General features: G+C 47.5%; 1 protein-coding gene and 1 pseudogene across 1 annotated transcript in view; one reads left to right on the top strand and one right to left on the bottom strand.

Moving 5' to 3' along the window:
* RHPN2 (rhophilin Rho GTPase binding protein 2) overlaps positions 1–17,208 on the bottom strand; it is an 83,996-nt gene that overhangs the window by 60,716 nt on the left and 6,072 nt on the right. Inside the window, exon 2 of the mRNA XM_030820244.1 lies at positions 1,816–1,931. Within this exon, the coding sequence (XP_030676104.1) occupies positions 1,816–1,931 (116 nt within the window). The remainder of the gene's footprint in view (positions 1–1,815; positions 1,932–17,208) is intronic.
* LOC115837184 lies at positions 9,292–9,393 on the top strand (annotated as a pseudogene).

Below are 17,208 nucleotides of genomic sequence, written 5' to 3'. Positions count from 1 at the left end.
GAGTGGACAATTCCCATGTCCAGACTTGTCTTGGGACAGGGACACTGCTTGACTTTTTAAAGGCCAGAATGCTACTGTATTTTTCCTAGCCTCCTCCAGTAACAACCTCCTTTGCACCCAGTTGCAAAAGGAGCTGGAGAAGAGATTCCCGGACAAACTTCCCACCCAGGACCTCAAGTCATCAGGTATTCTGTGAGTAACAAAAGCAACACAGGCCAGGCACAGGGGCTCATGTTTGTAATCCCAGCACTCTGGGAGACGAAGGCAGGAGGATCACTTGAGGACAATAGTTCAAGAACAACCTGGGCAACACAGCAAGACCCTGTCTCTACAAATAATTTTTAAAAAATCAGTCGGGCATTGGCCAGGCACAGTGGCTCACGTCTGTAATCCCAGCACTTTGGGAGGCTGAGGCGGGTGGATCACGAGGTCAGGAGTTCGAGACCAGCCTGGCCAAGATGGTGAAACCTCGTCTCTACTAAAAATACAAAAATGAGCCGGGCACGGTGGCGGGCACCTATAATCCCAGCTACTGAGGAGGCTGAGGCAGGAGAATCACTTGAACCTGGTAAGTGGAAGTTGCAGTGAGCCGAGATCACACCACTGCACTCTAGCCTGGGTGACAGAGCAAGACTCCATCTCAAAAAAAAAAAATTAGTCGGGCATGGTGGTGCATGCCTGTGGTCCCAGCTACTCAGTAGGCTGTTAGGAGGATTGCTTGAAGAGCCCAGGAGGTTGGGGGCTACAGTGAGCTGTGATTGCACCATTGCACTCCAGCCTGGGCAATAAGAGTGAAACTCCATCTGAAAAAAAAAGAAAAAAGGAGGCGTGGTGCCAGACGCAGTAGCTCACGCCTGTAATTCCAGCACTTTGGGAGGTGGAGGCAGACGGATCATTTGAGGCCAGGAGTTCAAGACCAGGCTGGCCAACATGGTGAAACCCTGTCTCTACTAAAAAGACAAAAAACTAGCCAGGCATGGTGGTGCATGCCTGTGGTCCCAACTACTCGGGAGGCTGAGGCAGGAGAATCGCTTGAACCCAGGAGGCACAGGTTGCACTGAGCCAAGATCGCGCCACTGCACTCTAGCCTGGGTGACAGAGCAAGACTGTCTCCAAACAAACAAAAAAAAAGGTGGCACGGGGCTAACCATAGTCTCCAGTAGAACTCTGAAGGAAGAAGAAACTCTGCACTCTTTGTAAACAGAAGGAAGCTGGCACATTGTCTTTTGTTGCATTTCATTGCCTGGAGAGGGTTTATAGAGGTCTAGACACAGGTAAGGTTTCTCTGAGTTCTATGCTGGATAAGTAACTGTTTTACCACCAGAGCATACTAATGAGTGCCCTAGAGCACAGGGGTGTACTGAGCACTCTCATTAGCAAGGTGGACACTGGCAATAGAAATGTTCCCTCTCCCTCCTTTCTGCTTTTCTTTCCTTTATATATTCAATAAACATTTACCAAGCAAATTCTGCACCAGGCATAGTGTCAGGCAGTGGAGAAAATAGACAAGTCCCAGAGAAAGCCAGAAAACAAATCTCGAGACAAAAATTGGGCTTCCCATCAAGATGGCTGACTGAATTGAAGCCAAACGCCACACCGTCTGCATCTATCTCCCACCCACCCAATCCCCAAACACACAAACAGGCGGGGTAAAATATCTGTTTTCAACATAACCAAGCTCTAGGCAAGAAGGGGACGACTCCAGATGCCAGAAATGAGGAGGAAACCCAAAGCTGAAACCAAGAGCCTGGCCTGGGAGTTTAGGGAACAGATGGCTAGGACTTGGGAGAGGCAGGGAAGCCAGAAGACACCTACTTCAGAAGGTTTTCCGCTCCGGTCCTCATCCGCACGGCTTTCAGGATCTGCTGATTCAAAGCAGCTCTTTGATTCTGCAATTTACTCCGGCCGGTTTGTGCAAGGGGATTACAGCCCTGAGGAAAAATAAGAGATGCCCCTTCAGAGGTTGGCCACTCTAAAAATGATGACAGGGTTTAATATAATGGAAAATGTTTAACTTTAAAAATAATCTTTTCTGAAAACAAAGCAGCTACCTAGAAAATATTGAAAAGTATAAAGAAAAGTCGCTCATAACAACACAATTGCAAAATAGCCACTGTGAATTGGTCTCTCCTTCTCATCTATTGTTTTAATTTATTTTAGAGACAAGGTCTGAGCTAGGCACTGTGGCTCATGCCTGTAATCTCAGAACTTTGGGAGGCCAAGGCGGGTGGATCACCTGAAGTCAGGAGTTCAAGACCAGCCTGGCCAACATGGTGAAACCCTGTTTCTACTAAAAATACAAAAAATTAACCAGGTGTGGTGGTGGGCGCCTATAATCCCAGCTACTCAGGAGGCTGAGGCACGAGAATCGCTTGAATCTGGGTGGTGAAGGTTGCAGTGAGCCGAGATTACGTCACTGCACTCCAGCCTCAGCAACCAAAGTGAGACACTGTCTCAAAAAATAAATAAATTAATTAAAGACATATCTCTAGGGCAGAGTTATAAGATCAAACCTTTTAGGGCTACCCATGGGCCAGCCCAATCATCCTCCAGGACAGAAAGGCACACACACCCTTGTGACTGCTTTCCCCCTCACTGTTACTGAGTATCTACTTTTTTTTTTTTTTTTTTTGAGATGGAGTCTCGCAGTGTGCCTAGGATGCAGTGCAGTGGCACAATCTCAGCTCACTGCAATCTCCGACTCCTGGGTTCAAGTGATTCTCATGCCTCAGCTTCCCAAGTCGCTGGGACTACAGTTGCATGTCACCATGTCCAGGTAATTTTTGTATTTTTAGTAGACATAGGATTTCGCCATGTTGCCCAGGCTGGTCTTGAACTCCTGACTTCAAGTGATCCACCTGCCTCGGCCTCCCCAAAGGGCTGGGATGGTAGGTGTGAGCCACTGCGCCTGGCCTACTTTTTTGTTTAGTAACAGCTTTATGGAGATATAATCCATATACCATACATTTTGCCCTTTTAAAATAAACAATTCATTGGTTTTTAGTATATTCAGGAGTTACAGAACCATCAATACTATCTGATTTTTTTTTTTTTTTTTTAGATGGAGTCTTGCTCTGTCATCCAGGCTGCAGTGCAGTGGCACAATCTCGGCTCACTGCAACCTCTGCCTCCCAGGTTCAAGTGATTCTCTTGCCTCGGCCTCCCGAGTAGCTGGAATTACAGGTGCCCACCACCACGCCTGGCTAATTTTTGTATTTTTAGTAGAGACAGGGTTTTGCCATGTTGGCCAGGCTGGTCCTGAACTCCTAACCTCAAGTGATCTGCCTACCTCAGCCTCCCAAAGTGCTGCGATTACAGACGTGAGCCACCACGCCCATCAACCACTATCTGATTTTAGAACATTTTCATCACCCTAAAAAAAAAGCAAGTAGTCATTAGCATCACTCCCCATTTCCTTTTCCCCTTAACCCCAGCCCTAGGCAACCACAAATCTACTTTCTGTCTTTACAGGTTTGCTTATTCAAGATTATTTCATATAAATGGAATCATATAATATGTGGCCTTTGCCTCTGGCTTCTTTCATTTGCCATGATGTTCTCAAGGTTTATCCAGGTTGTAGCATGTATCAGAACTTTGTCCGTTTTTGTCCCTGAATAAGATTTCATTATACAGATACACCACACTTGTGTACTTTATCGATTCATCATACGATGGGCATGGGGAGTGTTTTCACTTTTTGACTATTACGAATAAGGCTGTTTATGTGCGTACAAGGTTTGATACGGATATATGCTTTTGTTTCTCTTGGCTATAAATATAGAAATAAAATTTCTAGATCAGGTGGTTTTTTTATTTTGTTTTTGTGTTTTTGAGACAGAGACTTGCTCTGTCGTCCAGGATTGAGTGCAGTGGCTCGATCTCGGCTCATTGCAACCTCTGTCTCCCGGGTTTGAGCGATTCTCCTGCTTCAGCCTCCCGGGTAGCTGGGATTACAGGCGTGCACCACCATGACCAGATAATTTTTGTCTTTTTAGTAGAGGGGGGGGGTTTCATGATGTTGGCCAGGCTGGTGTCGAACTCCTGACCTCAAGTGATCCGGTTGGCTTGGCTTCCCAATATGCTGGGATTACAGGCGTGAGCCACTGCACCCCATCTAGATCATACGATTTATTCTATGTTTAATGATTTGAGGAACTATCAGGCTCTTCAAAGTGGTTATACAATTTTACAATCCAACTAACAGCATGGGAGTTCCAATTCATCTGCATCTCACCAATACAGCTGCTGGTCTATCCTTTTATTACAGCTATCTTATGTGTGTGCTGTCTCACACTGTGGTTTTGAATTGTGTCTCTCTGACAGTTAATGATGTTGAATATCTTTTCATGAACTTATTGGCCAACTGTATATCTTCTTCGAAGAAATATCAATTCAGATCCTTTGCCCATTTTTTTTTTTAAAACAGGGTCTCAGTCTGTCACCCAGACTGGACTGCTGCAGTGGTGTGATCTTGGCTCACTGCAACCTTCACCTCCTGGGTTCAAGTGATTCTCCTGCCTCAGCCTCCTGAGCAGCTGGGACTACAGGTGCATGCCACCACGTCCGGCTAATTGTTGTATTTTTTGGTAGAGACAAGGTTTCACCATTTTTTTGCCAGGCTGGTCTTGAACTCCTGACCTCAAGTGATCTGCCCACCTTGGCCTCCCAAACTGCTAGTCTTACAGGTGTGAGCCACCACACCCGGCCCTCCTTTGCCCAGTTTTAAACTGGATTGTCTTTTTAACTGTCTAGTTGAAAATTATTTTTAGGCCGGGCGCGGTGGCTCACGCTTGTAATCCCAGCACTTTGGGAGGCCGAGGCAGGCAGATCACGAGGTCAGGAGATCGAGACCACGGTGAAACCCCGTCTCTACTAAAAAAAATACAAAAAATTAGCCGGGCGTGGTGGCGGGTGCCTGTAGTCCCAGCTACTCGGAGAGGCTGAGGCAGGAGAATGGCGTGAACCCAGGAGGCGGAGGTTGCAGTGAGCCGAGATTGCGCCACTGCACTCCAGCCTGGGGGACAGAGCGAGACTCCGTCTCAAAAAAAAAAAAAAAAAAAAAAAGAAAATTATTTTTAATTTCTGTCAAGTTGACATGCAAAAATAAATAGCTCATTCTTCTAATTTGTATGTTTATTATAACAGTGAAGGTAAAGGTTTTTCCATATAATCTTGACACTTTAATTTCTTTTTCAACAAATTGTCTGTGTTCTCTGACCATTGTGCCCTGGTGTATTTGGATTACAGCGTTTCATGCTAAAAGTTTAAGATCAGAATAAAAGTTGCATTTTAACTTAATGGTGTTCTTCCCACCCCAGACAGGCAGAAGCCTCAGGACCTGGGTTAGGCCCACATTCCTCTTTGACGCTTATCTCTAGGTCCTGCCCACTGCGGTTACTCCCTGGGAGCGGTCTGGCGGGTAGTATTACGTGGTGAAGAGACTGCCCTTTCTCTCTCACTGAGTCACATCTCAGGCCTGCACACACCTGGCCTCTCCGACCTCTGCCCAAGCCACACCCATGGCCTGGACCCCACTGAGGGAGATGTGAGTTATCTATAGCGGAAACCTCCTCAGGAATCCCAATATTCTCCTTCCACAAAGATTTCTCATTCTTGGCCAGAATGGTCATGGTAGCTCACACCTCTAATCCTAAGCACTTTGAGAGGCTGAGGCCAGAGGATCGCTTGAGGCCAGGAGTTTGAGGCTGCGGTGAGCTACAATTGTGCCACTGCACTCCAGCCTGGATAATAGAGTGAGACTCTGTCTCTACAAATAATAATAAAAATTTTAAAATAATAATAAAAATAAAAGACTTCTCATTCTCATTTCCCATCAGGTCACCACCACCTGTCCCCCACATAGCCCCACAACTTAATTTTCCCTGTCTTGCAAGGACACTTCCCCCAAGTTCAAATTGCACAGATATTCAGAATTCGAGTTGGCTTCTGTAGACAGGCTGGAGTGCAGTGGTACAATCTCAGCTCAGTACAGCCTCTGCCTCCTGGGTTCAAGTGATTATCTTGCCTCAGCCTGCTGAGTAGCTGGAATTACAGGCACCCGCCACCACACCCAGCTAATCTTTCTATTTTTAGTAGAGATGGGGTTTCACCGTGTTGGCCAGGCTGGTCTCCAACTCCTGACCTCAAGTGATCCACCCGCCTCGGCCTCCCAAAGTGCTGGGATTACAGGCATGAGCCATGGCATCCAGCCCTGGAATGGATTTTAAAATTAATATCGTTTAAAGCATTAAACGGTTTCCAATTTTGTCTTTCTTCAGATTTAAGATTAAAATATCTTTGGCCAGGTGTGGTAGTTCACGCCTGTAATCCCAGCACTTTGGGAGGCTGAGGTGGGTAGATCACCTGAGGACAGGAGTTCGAGAACAGCCTGGCCAACATGGCGAAACCCCGTCTCTACTAAAAATATAAAAATTAGCTGGGCGTAGTGGCATGCGCCTATCCCAGCTACTCTGGAGGCTGAGGCAGGAGAATCACTTGAACCCGGGAGGCAGAGGTTGCAGTGAGCCAAGATAACACCACTGCACTCCAGCCTGGGTGACACAGCGAGACTCAGTCTCAAAAAAAAAAAAAACTTTAATGTTAAGTTATTATAATTAAATGTTAAAGAACTAAAATAACTGTTCGTCTCTATCCTTTCCACTTCCAAAAATGACGACGATTCAGTTTGACTCTGAATTACCTGGATCACCACTGCTGTGTTTCATTTTACAGGGAAGCTTGAATAACTAATTCCTTTACGTACATTCCCAGAGCTCAGATAAGCAGCTATTCCAAACTACGGATAAGAATGTTTTTTTTCTGTTCGTATACTTTCCCCAACTTCTGCTGGCCTGGAATCAGTACGCCCTAACCAGCCCACAGATATGTGGTCAAGTTTCTAGATAAGGCATAGGAACACTTAGGGTTAGATTTGACTGAGTAATTGGGCCCGAAACCACATTACTTATTCCTGACAGGTAGGAATGTTGGGCTTTGCTGGGGAACACAAGAAACACCTACAGGGCTGTGTGTGGAAACTTCCCTGAGAGGTAAATCTGGACAAGGCTGTCAGAAAGACTCCCTGGCATCATCAGAAACTATTGGCCATCTACTAGCCCCTGCCAGGGGCTGCTCTGAACGGGACAAGGTGGCGGGTCCACCATCCCCACCCATACATTTCTCACCCCACCCCTTATCTTGTCTAATAACAAGAACTTAGCCCTGAACAAACAGCTTCCAGAATAGCCTCTGCAACTCAGAGACAGGGATTGGTTCTCAACAGAACAAACTGTTGAGAATATGTAAATTGTACCTCAATTCAGAAAATGGCTTAGGCATTTTGAAACTGGAGTGAGGGTTCGCACCAGGGACTGGGGCTAAACCCCTCACACCTGTGGGGCCAACTGAGCTGTCCTGACCTCGGGGTCTGCTGTTGACAAGTTCTACAGTGAAGTGAGACTTTCTCCTCCACAGAGTCTATTCCCTTCCCACACTAAGGTTCACACATTTCCGTCAGTCCCGAAACTTGAAGAGTGGGCAGACAGCCAACACCCAAGAAAAGCAGGCACTAAGTGAACCCCTGTGTCATCACCAGCTTTACAGGCAACTCCTGGGGTCGGCCTGCTTATGTGGACCCTGGTACAGCATCTCGGATGCCATGGTTCTGCAGCAAGGAGGTTATATGAGCAACTTGAGATCCTAGAGGCGGGCAGTAAAAGTTAGGGTGGGATTTAAGACCCTGTCCTTCCTGCTGCTCCAGGATGAGCGGTGAGGTGGTGTGAGCGGTAGGAATGCATGCAACCCCCAGACACCCCTTCATGGGTGATGGCTGCCCACCATCACCCCACATCTTTTGGGGGAACAATGACACCAGCCCACTCTCCCACCTCATAGCCCACGATGGCCTGGTCGGGGGCAGGGGTGTGTGTGTAAATCCATGCTCCCCCAACATCCTTTCCAAGGGGAAGAACATCTGACTTCTGCCTGGCCCATTAGAAAACGAAAGCCTGAAGATGAGGGTCAATCAAAACCCATCAGGAAGAGGTCCTCATTGGCCTTGAACCTGGGAGGCTGTGACACTGAGCAGTTGCAGCCACCTTACCACCAGCAGAAGAGTGCCTCCCTAGACATGGAACCAACCGCAGGTGGGCTGAGCTGAGAAACAGATTTGGCAATGTCATCTGAGCCCTGGATCAAGCCAGGCCTGAAGCCATCCCTCTGTACTTTTCATTTACAGCAACCAATTCATTCCCTTCTTTGCCTAAGCCATTTTCTGAATTGAGGTACAATTTACATATAATAAAATACACATATTTTAAGTATATAGTTCAATGAGTTTGAACAAACATATAAACCTGTGTAACCATCACTCCTATCAAAATACAGAACACAGAACATTTCCATCATCCCCAGGCAACCAATACTCTGATTTCTATCACCACATATTTTTGTCTGCTTTTGAACTATGTAAATGTAATCAGATAGGATGCAGACTTTTGTGTCTGGTTTATTTTGCTCAATACCATGTTTTGAGATTCACCCATGCTGTTTCATTTACCAGTAGTTTGTTCCTTTTTTTTTTTTTTAGACAGAGTTTCGCTCTTGTTGCCCAGGCTGGGGCACAGTGGTGTGATCTTGGCTCACTACAAACTCCACCTCCCAGGCTCAAGCGATTCTCCTGCCTCAGCCTCCTGAGTAGCTAGAACTGCAGGCACCCGCCACCACACCCAGCTAATTTGTGTGTTCCTTTTTTATTGTGGGATAGAATTCTACTGGAGGAACGTACTAGGGTGTGTTTATCTGCCAAAGCTATTTTGGATTAAATTTTCTAGCACCTGCAACTAAAAAAGTACTAACTCAAATAAGTTTACCTAGAGTGAAAACTCTTTTCTTTCCTTTGAGACAGAGTCTCACTCTGTCACCCAAGCTGGAGTGCAGCGGCATGATCTCAACTCACTGCAACCTCCGCCTCCTGGACTCAAGCGATTCTCCTGTCTCAGCCTCCTGAGTAGCTGGGATTACAGATGCGCACCACCACGCCTGGCTAATTTTTGTATTTTTAGTAGACACAGCGTTTTGCCATGTTGGCCAGGCTGGTCTCAAACTCCTGGACTTAATTGATCTGCCCACCTCACCCTCCCAAAGTGCTGGGACTACAGGTGCGAGCCACTGCACTGGCCTAGAGTGAAAACTCTCTTTACAGGTCACTTACATGCCCTTAATGTACAGTCAGATTGTTCACCTGTAAGACAAGTATTTAAGAGCAGCACCTAGACAAAGCCCACAGGCAGGAAGACTGTACTTCCAGGGATCATTTCTACAGTTCGTTACTGGAGAATTTTCTCTGAATGTGCACAGCAACCATTTATATTAGTGTGGCACACGCCTATCTGAAAGCTTTGAGTGCAGAAATGCGGATTCACCTTGCTTGTAACTACTGTTCTTGAGCTCATAAAACACCTAAATAATGTGGTGTAACAACTAAATGTGTACACAGAGAAAAGCCTCAGAATGTTATCCTAGGTGAAATCTGTTCAGTGAACAGACAGATCACAGCTACAGTGACATTTCTGCCACTGTTACAAGTTTCTTACAAAGTGAGAAAGTGGCTGTCTAAAATCAGAAAAAAGCCTGGCATGGCGGCTCACGTGTATAATCATGGCACTTTGGGAGGCTGAGGTGGGCGGATCACTTGAGGTCAGTAGTCTGAGACCAGACTGGCCAACATGGTGCAACCCCGTCTCAAGCAAAAAATACAAAACTTAGCCAGGTGTGGTGGCGTGTGTCTATAGTCCCAGCTACTCGGGAGGCAGAGGTTGCAGTGAGCCGAGAACTCGCCACTGCCCTCCTGCCTGGGTGACAGAGTGAGACCTTGTCTCAAAAAAAAAAAAAAAGAATTAAAGTCAGAAAGAGAGCCCTTACCAAAAACTGACCGTGCTGGCACCTTGATCTTGGATTTCTAGCTTCTAGAACTGTGAAAAATAAATTTATGTTAAATTAAAAAAATAAATAAAACTGGAGGCAAGCACTTAATTAGGAAGAAAGGAAAGGGTGGTCAAGCTACTCCTGGAACAGGGCAGTTTTTCTTCCCCTATGGGTGCCCTGCTCCATTCTGGGCAGTCCCTGGTGCCTGCTTCCCCTCCACTACAGGTAACAGTATGGGCCCTTCTTCTGCACAGCCAAAGATAAAGCTCACACATGCAGAGGTGTTTCCAGCAAATTTAGGACAATGTGCAAGCTTGGGATCTAAAGGTTCAGGCATAAAACTAAGTGAGAGACGACACGGTAGGGCTGGGCCAGCTCCCAGCCAGAGAGACCTTCCCATGGGATACAGGAAGGCAGGTGTTTTTAGCTGCTTCTCCAGCAAAGATTATTTTCTCTGCCTTTCTCACTCCTTCCTGGTTACGCAATCCCTCACTCAACCACCAAACTCTGGAAAACAGAATTGCTTGTTTATAAGTCAGCCAGAGCAATTAATGAGAAAGCACAGAAAATAGCATGCAGTACCCTGCAATACACACATACATCTAATTTAACTTTTCACCAGAATGGAGATTCGGGGCAGGCTGGGTGGAAAGAATGTAGCTTGTCTATGTCCATAAAAATGAAAACATGAATTCAGTACTTGTCAACAGCCCTCCTGCCCTTCCAGGATCTCTGCCAGGTGTCAGGGCTGGAGGTTAGGGCCCAGCCGCCTCCCCCGGGAATCCCAATCCATTCACACGGGGGTGGAGGGGGGCTCGATATGAATCAACACAGCCATAATCTTTAGTTACGAGCTCCCTTCAGTCTGTTCCAGAAATCTCTGTAAACCCCTACTGTGTGCCAATCACAGTTATTTTTCAATATGCTGAATAACTTTTTTTTTTTTTTTTGAGACGAAGTCTTGCTCTGTCGCCCAGGCTGGAGTGCAGTGGTGTGATCTCAGCTCACTGCAACCTCCACCTCCCGGGTTCAAGTGATTCTCCTGTTTCAGCCTCCTGAGTAGCTGGGATTACAGGAATGTGCCAACACACCTGGCTAATTTATATATATATATATATATATATATATTTTTTTTTTTTTTTTTAGTAGAGACGAGGTTTCACCATGTTGGCCAGGCTGCTCTCGAACTCCTGGCCTCAAGTGATCCACCCACCTCAGCCTCCCAAAGTGTTAGGATTACAGGTGTGAGCAACTGCGCCTAGCCTTGAATAACTAGGCTTTTACTGTGCCTCCCACCACATCAAATCGTCAACATTTCCATGAATCAACTGTATTTCCAGACCAATGATCTGCTTATTTCAACTGGTAGGACACACTCAACAATAGTTTTAACAGTTTTTTTTTTTTTTTTTTTTGAGACGTAGTCTCGCTCTGTTGCTCAGGCTGGAGTGCAGTGGTGCGACCTTGGCTCACTACAACCTCTGCCTCCTAGGTTCAAGCAATTCTCCTGCCTCAGCCTCCAGAGTAGCTGGGATTACAGGTGCGCGCCACCATGCCTGGCTAATTTTTGTAGTTTTAGTAGAGATGGGGTTTCACCATGTTGGTCAGGCTAGTCTTGAACTCCTGACCTCGTGATCCACCTGCCTTGGCCTCCAAAGTGCTGGGATTACAGGCGTGAGCCACTGCACCCGGACACCCAGCTAATTTTTGTATTTTTTACTAGAGACGTGGTTTCACTGTGTTGGCCAGGCTGGTCTTGAACTCCTAAGACCTCAGGTGATCCACCCGCCTCAGCCTACCAAAGTGCTGGGATTACAGGTGTGAGCCACTGCACCCAGCCTCTTGTTTTTGAGGCAGGATCTCACTCTCTTGCCCAGGCTGGAGTGCAGTGGCGAGATCTCCATTCACAGCAGCCTCAACATCCCGGGGCTCAAGCAATCCTCCCACCTCAGCCTCCCAAGAAGCTGGGACTACAGGTCCACACCACCACACCTGGCTAATTTTATTGTATTTTTTGTAGAGACAGAGTTTTGTTGATGCAGCCCAGGCTGGTCTTGAACTCCTGAGCTCATGTGATCTGCCCACCCTGGCCTCCTAAAGTGCTGGGATTACAGGTGTGAGCCACTACATCCAGCCTTTTTTTTACCACCTGCCCTTTTTTTCTTCTTTGTTTTTTTTTTTTTTTTTTTTTTTTTGAGACAGAATCTTGCTCTGTCACCCAGCAGGCTGGAGTGCAGTGGCACAATCTCAGCTGACTGCAACCCCCACCTCCGAGGTTCAAGCGATTCTCCTGCCTCAGCCTCCCAAGTAGCTGGGATTACAGGCATGCAGCACCACACCCGACTAATTTTGCATTTTTAGTAGAAACAGGGTTTCACCATGTTGTCCAGGCTGGTCTCGAACTCCTGACCTCAAATGATCCTCTTGGCTCGGACTCCCAAAGTGCTAGGATCACAGGCGTGAGCCACTGGGCTGGTCCCCTTTTCTCGTTACAATCAAATGGAAACCTGGCCATAGGGAACTCCGAGGGTCTGAATGGGCAGCCCTGAGGGACTCATATCATTCACCGTGGTGTCTCCGTCCCTGGTGCTCCAAGTGGGGAACCTTGTCCTCACTTGGCACCCATTACTGCTGCTCTGCCAGACACCCAGCCTCTGGCTGAGCAGTACCTGCAGTTCGACTGTGTCCTATGGCTACCTCCAATGCAGCCTTTGTGTCATGGGACGCTGGTACCTGAGCCAAAGGAGGAAGTGTTGATCAGGCTAAAGCCAATGCCCAGTAGCATCAGGTGGTGTCGTGGCAACCATCCAAATGGCCCCAGGAAACAAGGGACATTTACAGTGTTACAGGTCATCATGTTGTCTCTCCTCTGAGTCACCCTGAAAATTCTGTTTCTGCCAGGGGATACCCCCCAGCCAGGATCCCACAGTTGAAGACTGTTGGTCAGGCAGGCCCTCGGGGCTGATGGCGGATACCATGCAGCTGGGCAGACCCTCTCCAAGGCCACAGTCAGCCTGGATCCAGCCTGGTCTTCAAGATCTGGCTTAGGGGTGGGTGCAGTGGTTCACACCTGTAATAGCCCACCACTGAGACGGGAGGATTGCTTGAGGGCAGGAGTTCAAGACCAGCCTAGGCAACACAGTAAGACCCCATCTCTACAAAAAATAAAAATAAAAATCAGCCAGGTGTGGCGATTTTTAATCATGCCTGTAGTCCCAGCTACTTGGGAGGCTGAGGCAGGAGGATCACTTGAGCCAAGGTGGTCAAGGCTACAGTAATCTGCACGTCAGCCTGGGTGACAGAGCCAGATTCTGTCATCTTTAAAAAAAAAAAAAAAAGAAAGAAAACAGAAAAAAACCGTTTTAGACCATGATGGGGAATCAGGAGTAGGGTCAGCATCACCAACCTTTACTCTCCTCTGCCTCCCTCCCTCTCCACCTGGGAATTGACTCAAGCCTCCAAGGGGATGGATCTAAACAGCCGGAGGGGTAGTATCAGTACCAATAGAGCTGGAGCTGCTGATCCCACATGACCCACGCTGTGCCTGGTGGACTCAACCCATCAGAAGGCTTCCTCATCCACACGTGCGCTCATAAAAGATGCACACAAGTGTCTAACACGAAATTAGCCCTCCCTAAGACGAATGCTGCTCATTCATCAAAGAGTAGATCCCTGCTCCTTGCAGAGAGAAGACTGCAAGGAGCTTCTGGGTTAAAAAAAAAAAAACAATAAACAAAAATTCTCCTTCCTTCTCTGCCGGAGCCTCCAGGAAGCCCAGAGTCAACAGGGACCATAAAACAGGACACAATGAACCCGGAGGCCCTGTCCAGGCTGGAGGTTTCTGTGAACAAGAAACAACTTCTCCTACAGCTCTTGAGTAAAAACAATGGAGCTAAATTCATTTGGGGGCATTAGCATTCCCAAAGGATGAAGAGGCAGAGATAAGAAGTGACAATGCCTCACTGTGTACTCACTCTCCTCTTCCACATAGTGCCAAGACCTTTCATTTCGGGCCTTTCAACGGCCCTGGGGAAAGGCTTTCTCTAGTTTGTTTCCAGCTGCTTTTATTTTCTTTTCTTTTTTTTTTTTTTTTTTTTTTTTTTTGAGATGGAGTTTTTTGTTCTTGTTGCCCTGGCTGGAGTGCAATGGCATGATCTCAGCTCACTGAAACCTCTGCCTCTCAGGCTCAAGCCATTCTCCTGCCTCAGCCTCCTGAGTAGCTGGGATTACAGATATGCACCACCACACCCAGCTAATTTTATATTTTTAGTAGAGACGGAGTTTCTCCATGTTGGTCAGGCTGGTCTCAAACTCCCAACCTCAGGTGATCCACCCACCTCAGCTTCCCAAAGTGCTGGGATTACAGGCATAAGCCACCACCCCCGGCCTTCCAGCTGCTTTTCTTCATGGCCAAGAACAGATTTTCCTGTGAGTTTTAGTACTATGGGGTACAGGGGCAGTTGCAGAAAAGGAATTGCTATCAGGATGCAGCATTCTAGAAAATTACATTACTTTGCATTTAACTACAGGCCAGAGAACAATAATTCTTCCAAGATTTTCAGTAGGAAGAGCATAAAAATCTGGGGAAAAGAAGTTGCATTTCCACTTCTTGAGAAATAATTTTATAGTAATATAAGTTGAGAAAGTAATTTATAGTAATCTTACAGAGCTGTACCTCTGTTTAAACACAGTAACATAATGAGAAAGAAAAAATATAGTGAGAAGCCAGGGAAAGCTGGGTGCGGTGGCTCATGCCTGTAATCCGAGCACTGTGGAAGGCTGAGGCTTGGGCCCAAAGAGTTCGAGACCAGGCCGGGCGCGGTGGCTCACGCCTGTAATCCCAGCACTTTGGGAGTCCGAGGTCAGGAGATTGAGACCATCCTGGCTAACACGGTGAAACCCCGTCTCTACTAAAAACACCAAAAAAAAAAAAAATTAGCCGGACGTGGTGGCGGGCACCTGTAGTCCCAGCTACTCCAGAGGCTGAGGTAGAAGAATGGCGTTGACCCGGGAGGCGGAGCTTGCAGTGAACCGAGATGGCGCCACTGCACTCCAGCCTGGGCAACAGAGCCAGACTCTGTCTCAAAAAAAAAAAAAAAGAGTTCGAGGCCAGCACGGGCAACACAGTGAGACCCTGTCTCTACAAAAAATTTAAAAATTAGCCAGGCTTTGTGGCTCATGCCTGTTGTCCCAGCTACTCAGGAGGCTGAGACAGGAGGATCGCTGGAGCCAGGGAGGTTGAGGATGCAGTGAGCCATGATCATGCCACTGAACTCCAGCCTGGATGACACAGCAACACTCTGTCAAAAAAGAAAGAAAAAAAAGAAAAGAAAAAAGTGAGAGACATGATTTTATAATAGACTTGAGGCTGGGCATGGTGGCTCACGCCTGTAATCCCGGCACTTTGGGAGGCCAAGGCGGGCAGATCACCTGAGGTCTGGAGTTCGAGACCAACATGGAGAAACCTTGTCTTTACTAAAAATACAAAATTAGCCAGGCATGGTGGCGCATGCCTGTAATCCCAGCTACTCAGGAGCCTGAGGCACATCACTTGAACCGGGGAGGCAGAGGTTGTGGTGAGCCAAGACCGCGCCACTACACTCCTGCCTGGGTGACAGAGTGAAACTCCGTCTCAAAAAAAAAAAAAAAAAAAAAAGATAGAAAAAAAAAAAATAGACCTGAAAGGTTTCTTTTTTCAGAGACCTCCCAAGGTGCCAGCCCAGACCAGGAGGTCTGTACTGGGGGTGTCCATTTCCAACCTGAGGCTAAGTTACGTCTTGAGGCTCTGTACAGCCAAGTCATCCTACCTGATTCCAAAAAGACCAATTAACAAGGGGACTCCTGGACTTGGTGCACTGGCTTACCCCTGTAATCCCAGCACTTTGGGAGGCCAAGGAGGGCAGATCACCTGAGGTTGGGAATTTGAGACTAGCCTGACCAACATGGAGAAACCCCGTCTCTACTAAAAATACAAAAATTAGCTGGGCGTGGCGGTGCACGCCTGTAATCCCAGCTACTGGGGAGGCTGAGGCAGGAGAATCGCTTGATCCCGGGAGGTGGAGGTTGTGGTGAGCCAAGATTGCACTATTGCACTCCAGCCTGGGCAACAAGAGGGAAACTCTGTCTCAAAAAAAAAAAAAAAAAGGGGACTCCCTCCATCTCCCACCAGTGACTGTCTTACACATTCAGGATCCACACCCAGCCCACATAAGGGACTTTTGAGCAATTAGGTGCACAAAGCACAGTTGAAGCTCTGATTAAGGCCCGTGGACCACCCCACTTTTTGCTCTCTAAACTAAAGCCAAGAGGCTGATTCCAGGCCAGGCACCATGGCTCACACCTGTAATCCCAGCACTTTGGGAGGCCAAAGCGGGCAAATCACTTGAGGTCGGGAGTTCAGGACCAGCCTGGACAACATAGTGAAACACCATTTCTACTAAAAATACAAAAATTAGCTGGGCATGGTGGCGGGCGCCTATAATCCCAGCTACTTGGGAGGCTGAGGCAGGAGTACTGTTTGAACCCCGGAGGTGGAGGATGCAGTGAGCCGAGAGTGCACCACTGCACTCCAGCCTGGGCAACAGAGCAAGACCCCGTTTCAGAAACAAAAAAAGCCAAGAGGCTGATTCCTTTTCAAGCATGGCCAGAGCCATCCCAACAAAGCACCAATTCCCAGCACTGCTCAGCACTCCAGGAAACGAGACCTGCTGGGAACTGCTGTCAAAGAAACCATATCGAGTCAGGGTCCGGAATGCCCCAGAACCTGAGGAGGGGTCAGGCACTGAGCTGTCGCTCCATAAATCCTTTTCGGATGAATGGAGCATAATGTCATTTTAAAGAAAAGGGGAGGGAAGGCATGACACAGAGAACAGGATGAAAGAGAAGCTTGACTTCAGTGGAAATTCATTTGATCCTTAAGTGTGCACAAAATCCCAATAGTCGCCAGGCGCGGTGGCTCATGCCTGTAATCCCAGCACTTTGGGAGGCCGAGGCAGGCGGATCACGCAGTCCAGAGGTTGAGACCATCTTGGACAACATGGTGAAACCCCAACTCTACTAAATATACAAAAATTAGCTGGGCATGGTGGCACGCGCCTGTAGTCCCAGCTACTCGGGAAGCTGAGGCAGGAGAATCACTTGAACCCGGGAGGCGGAGGTTGCAGTGAGCCGAGATCGCGCCATTCCATTCCAGCCTGGTGACAGAGCGAGACTCCGTCTCAACAACAACAAAGAAATCCCAATAGTCAAAATACAGGTCCAGGTGCAGGGACTCACACCTATAAT

The sequence above is a fragment of the Nomascus leucogenys genome, chromosome 10, assembly GCF_006542625.1.
Source record: "Nomascus leucogenys isolate Asia chromosome 10, Asia_NLE_v1, whole genome shotgun sequence".
Taxonomy (NCBI): domain Eukaryota; kingdom Metazoa; phylum Chordata; class Mammalia; order Primates; family Hylobatidae; genus Nomascus; species Nomascus leucogenys.
This window is presented reverse-complemented; position numbering and strand designations above follow the sequence as displayed.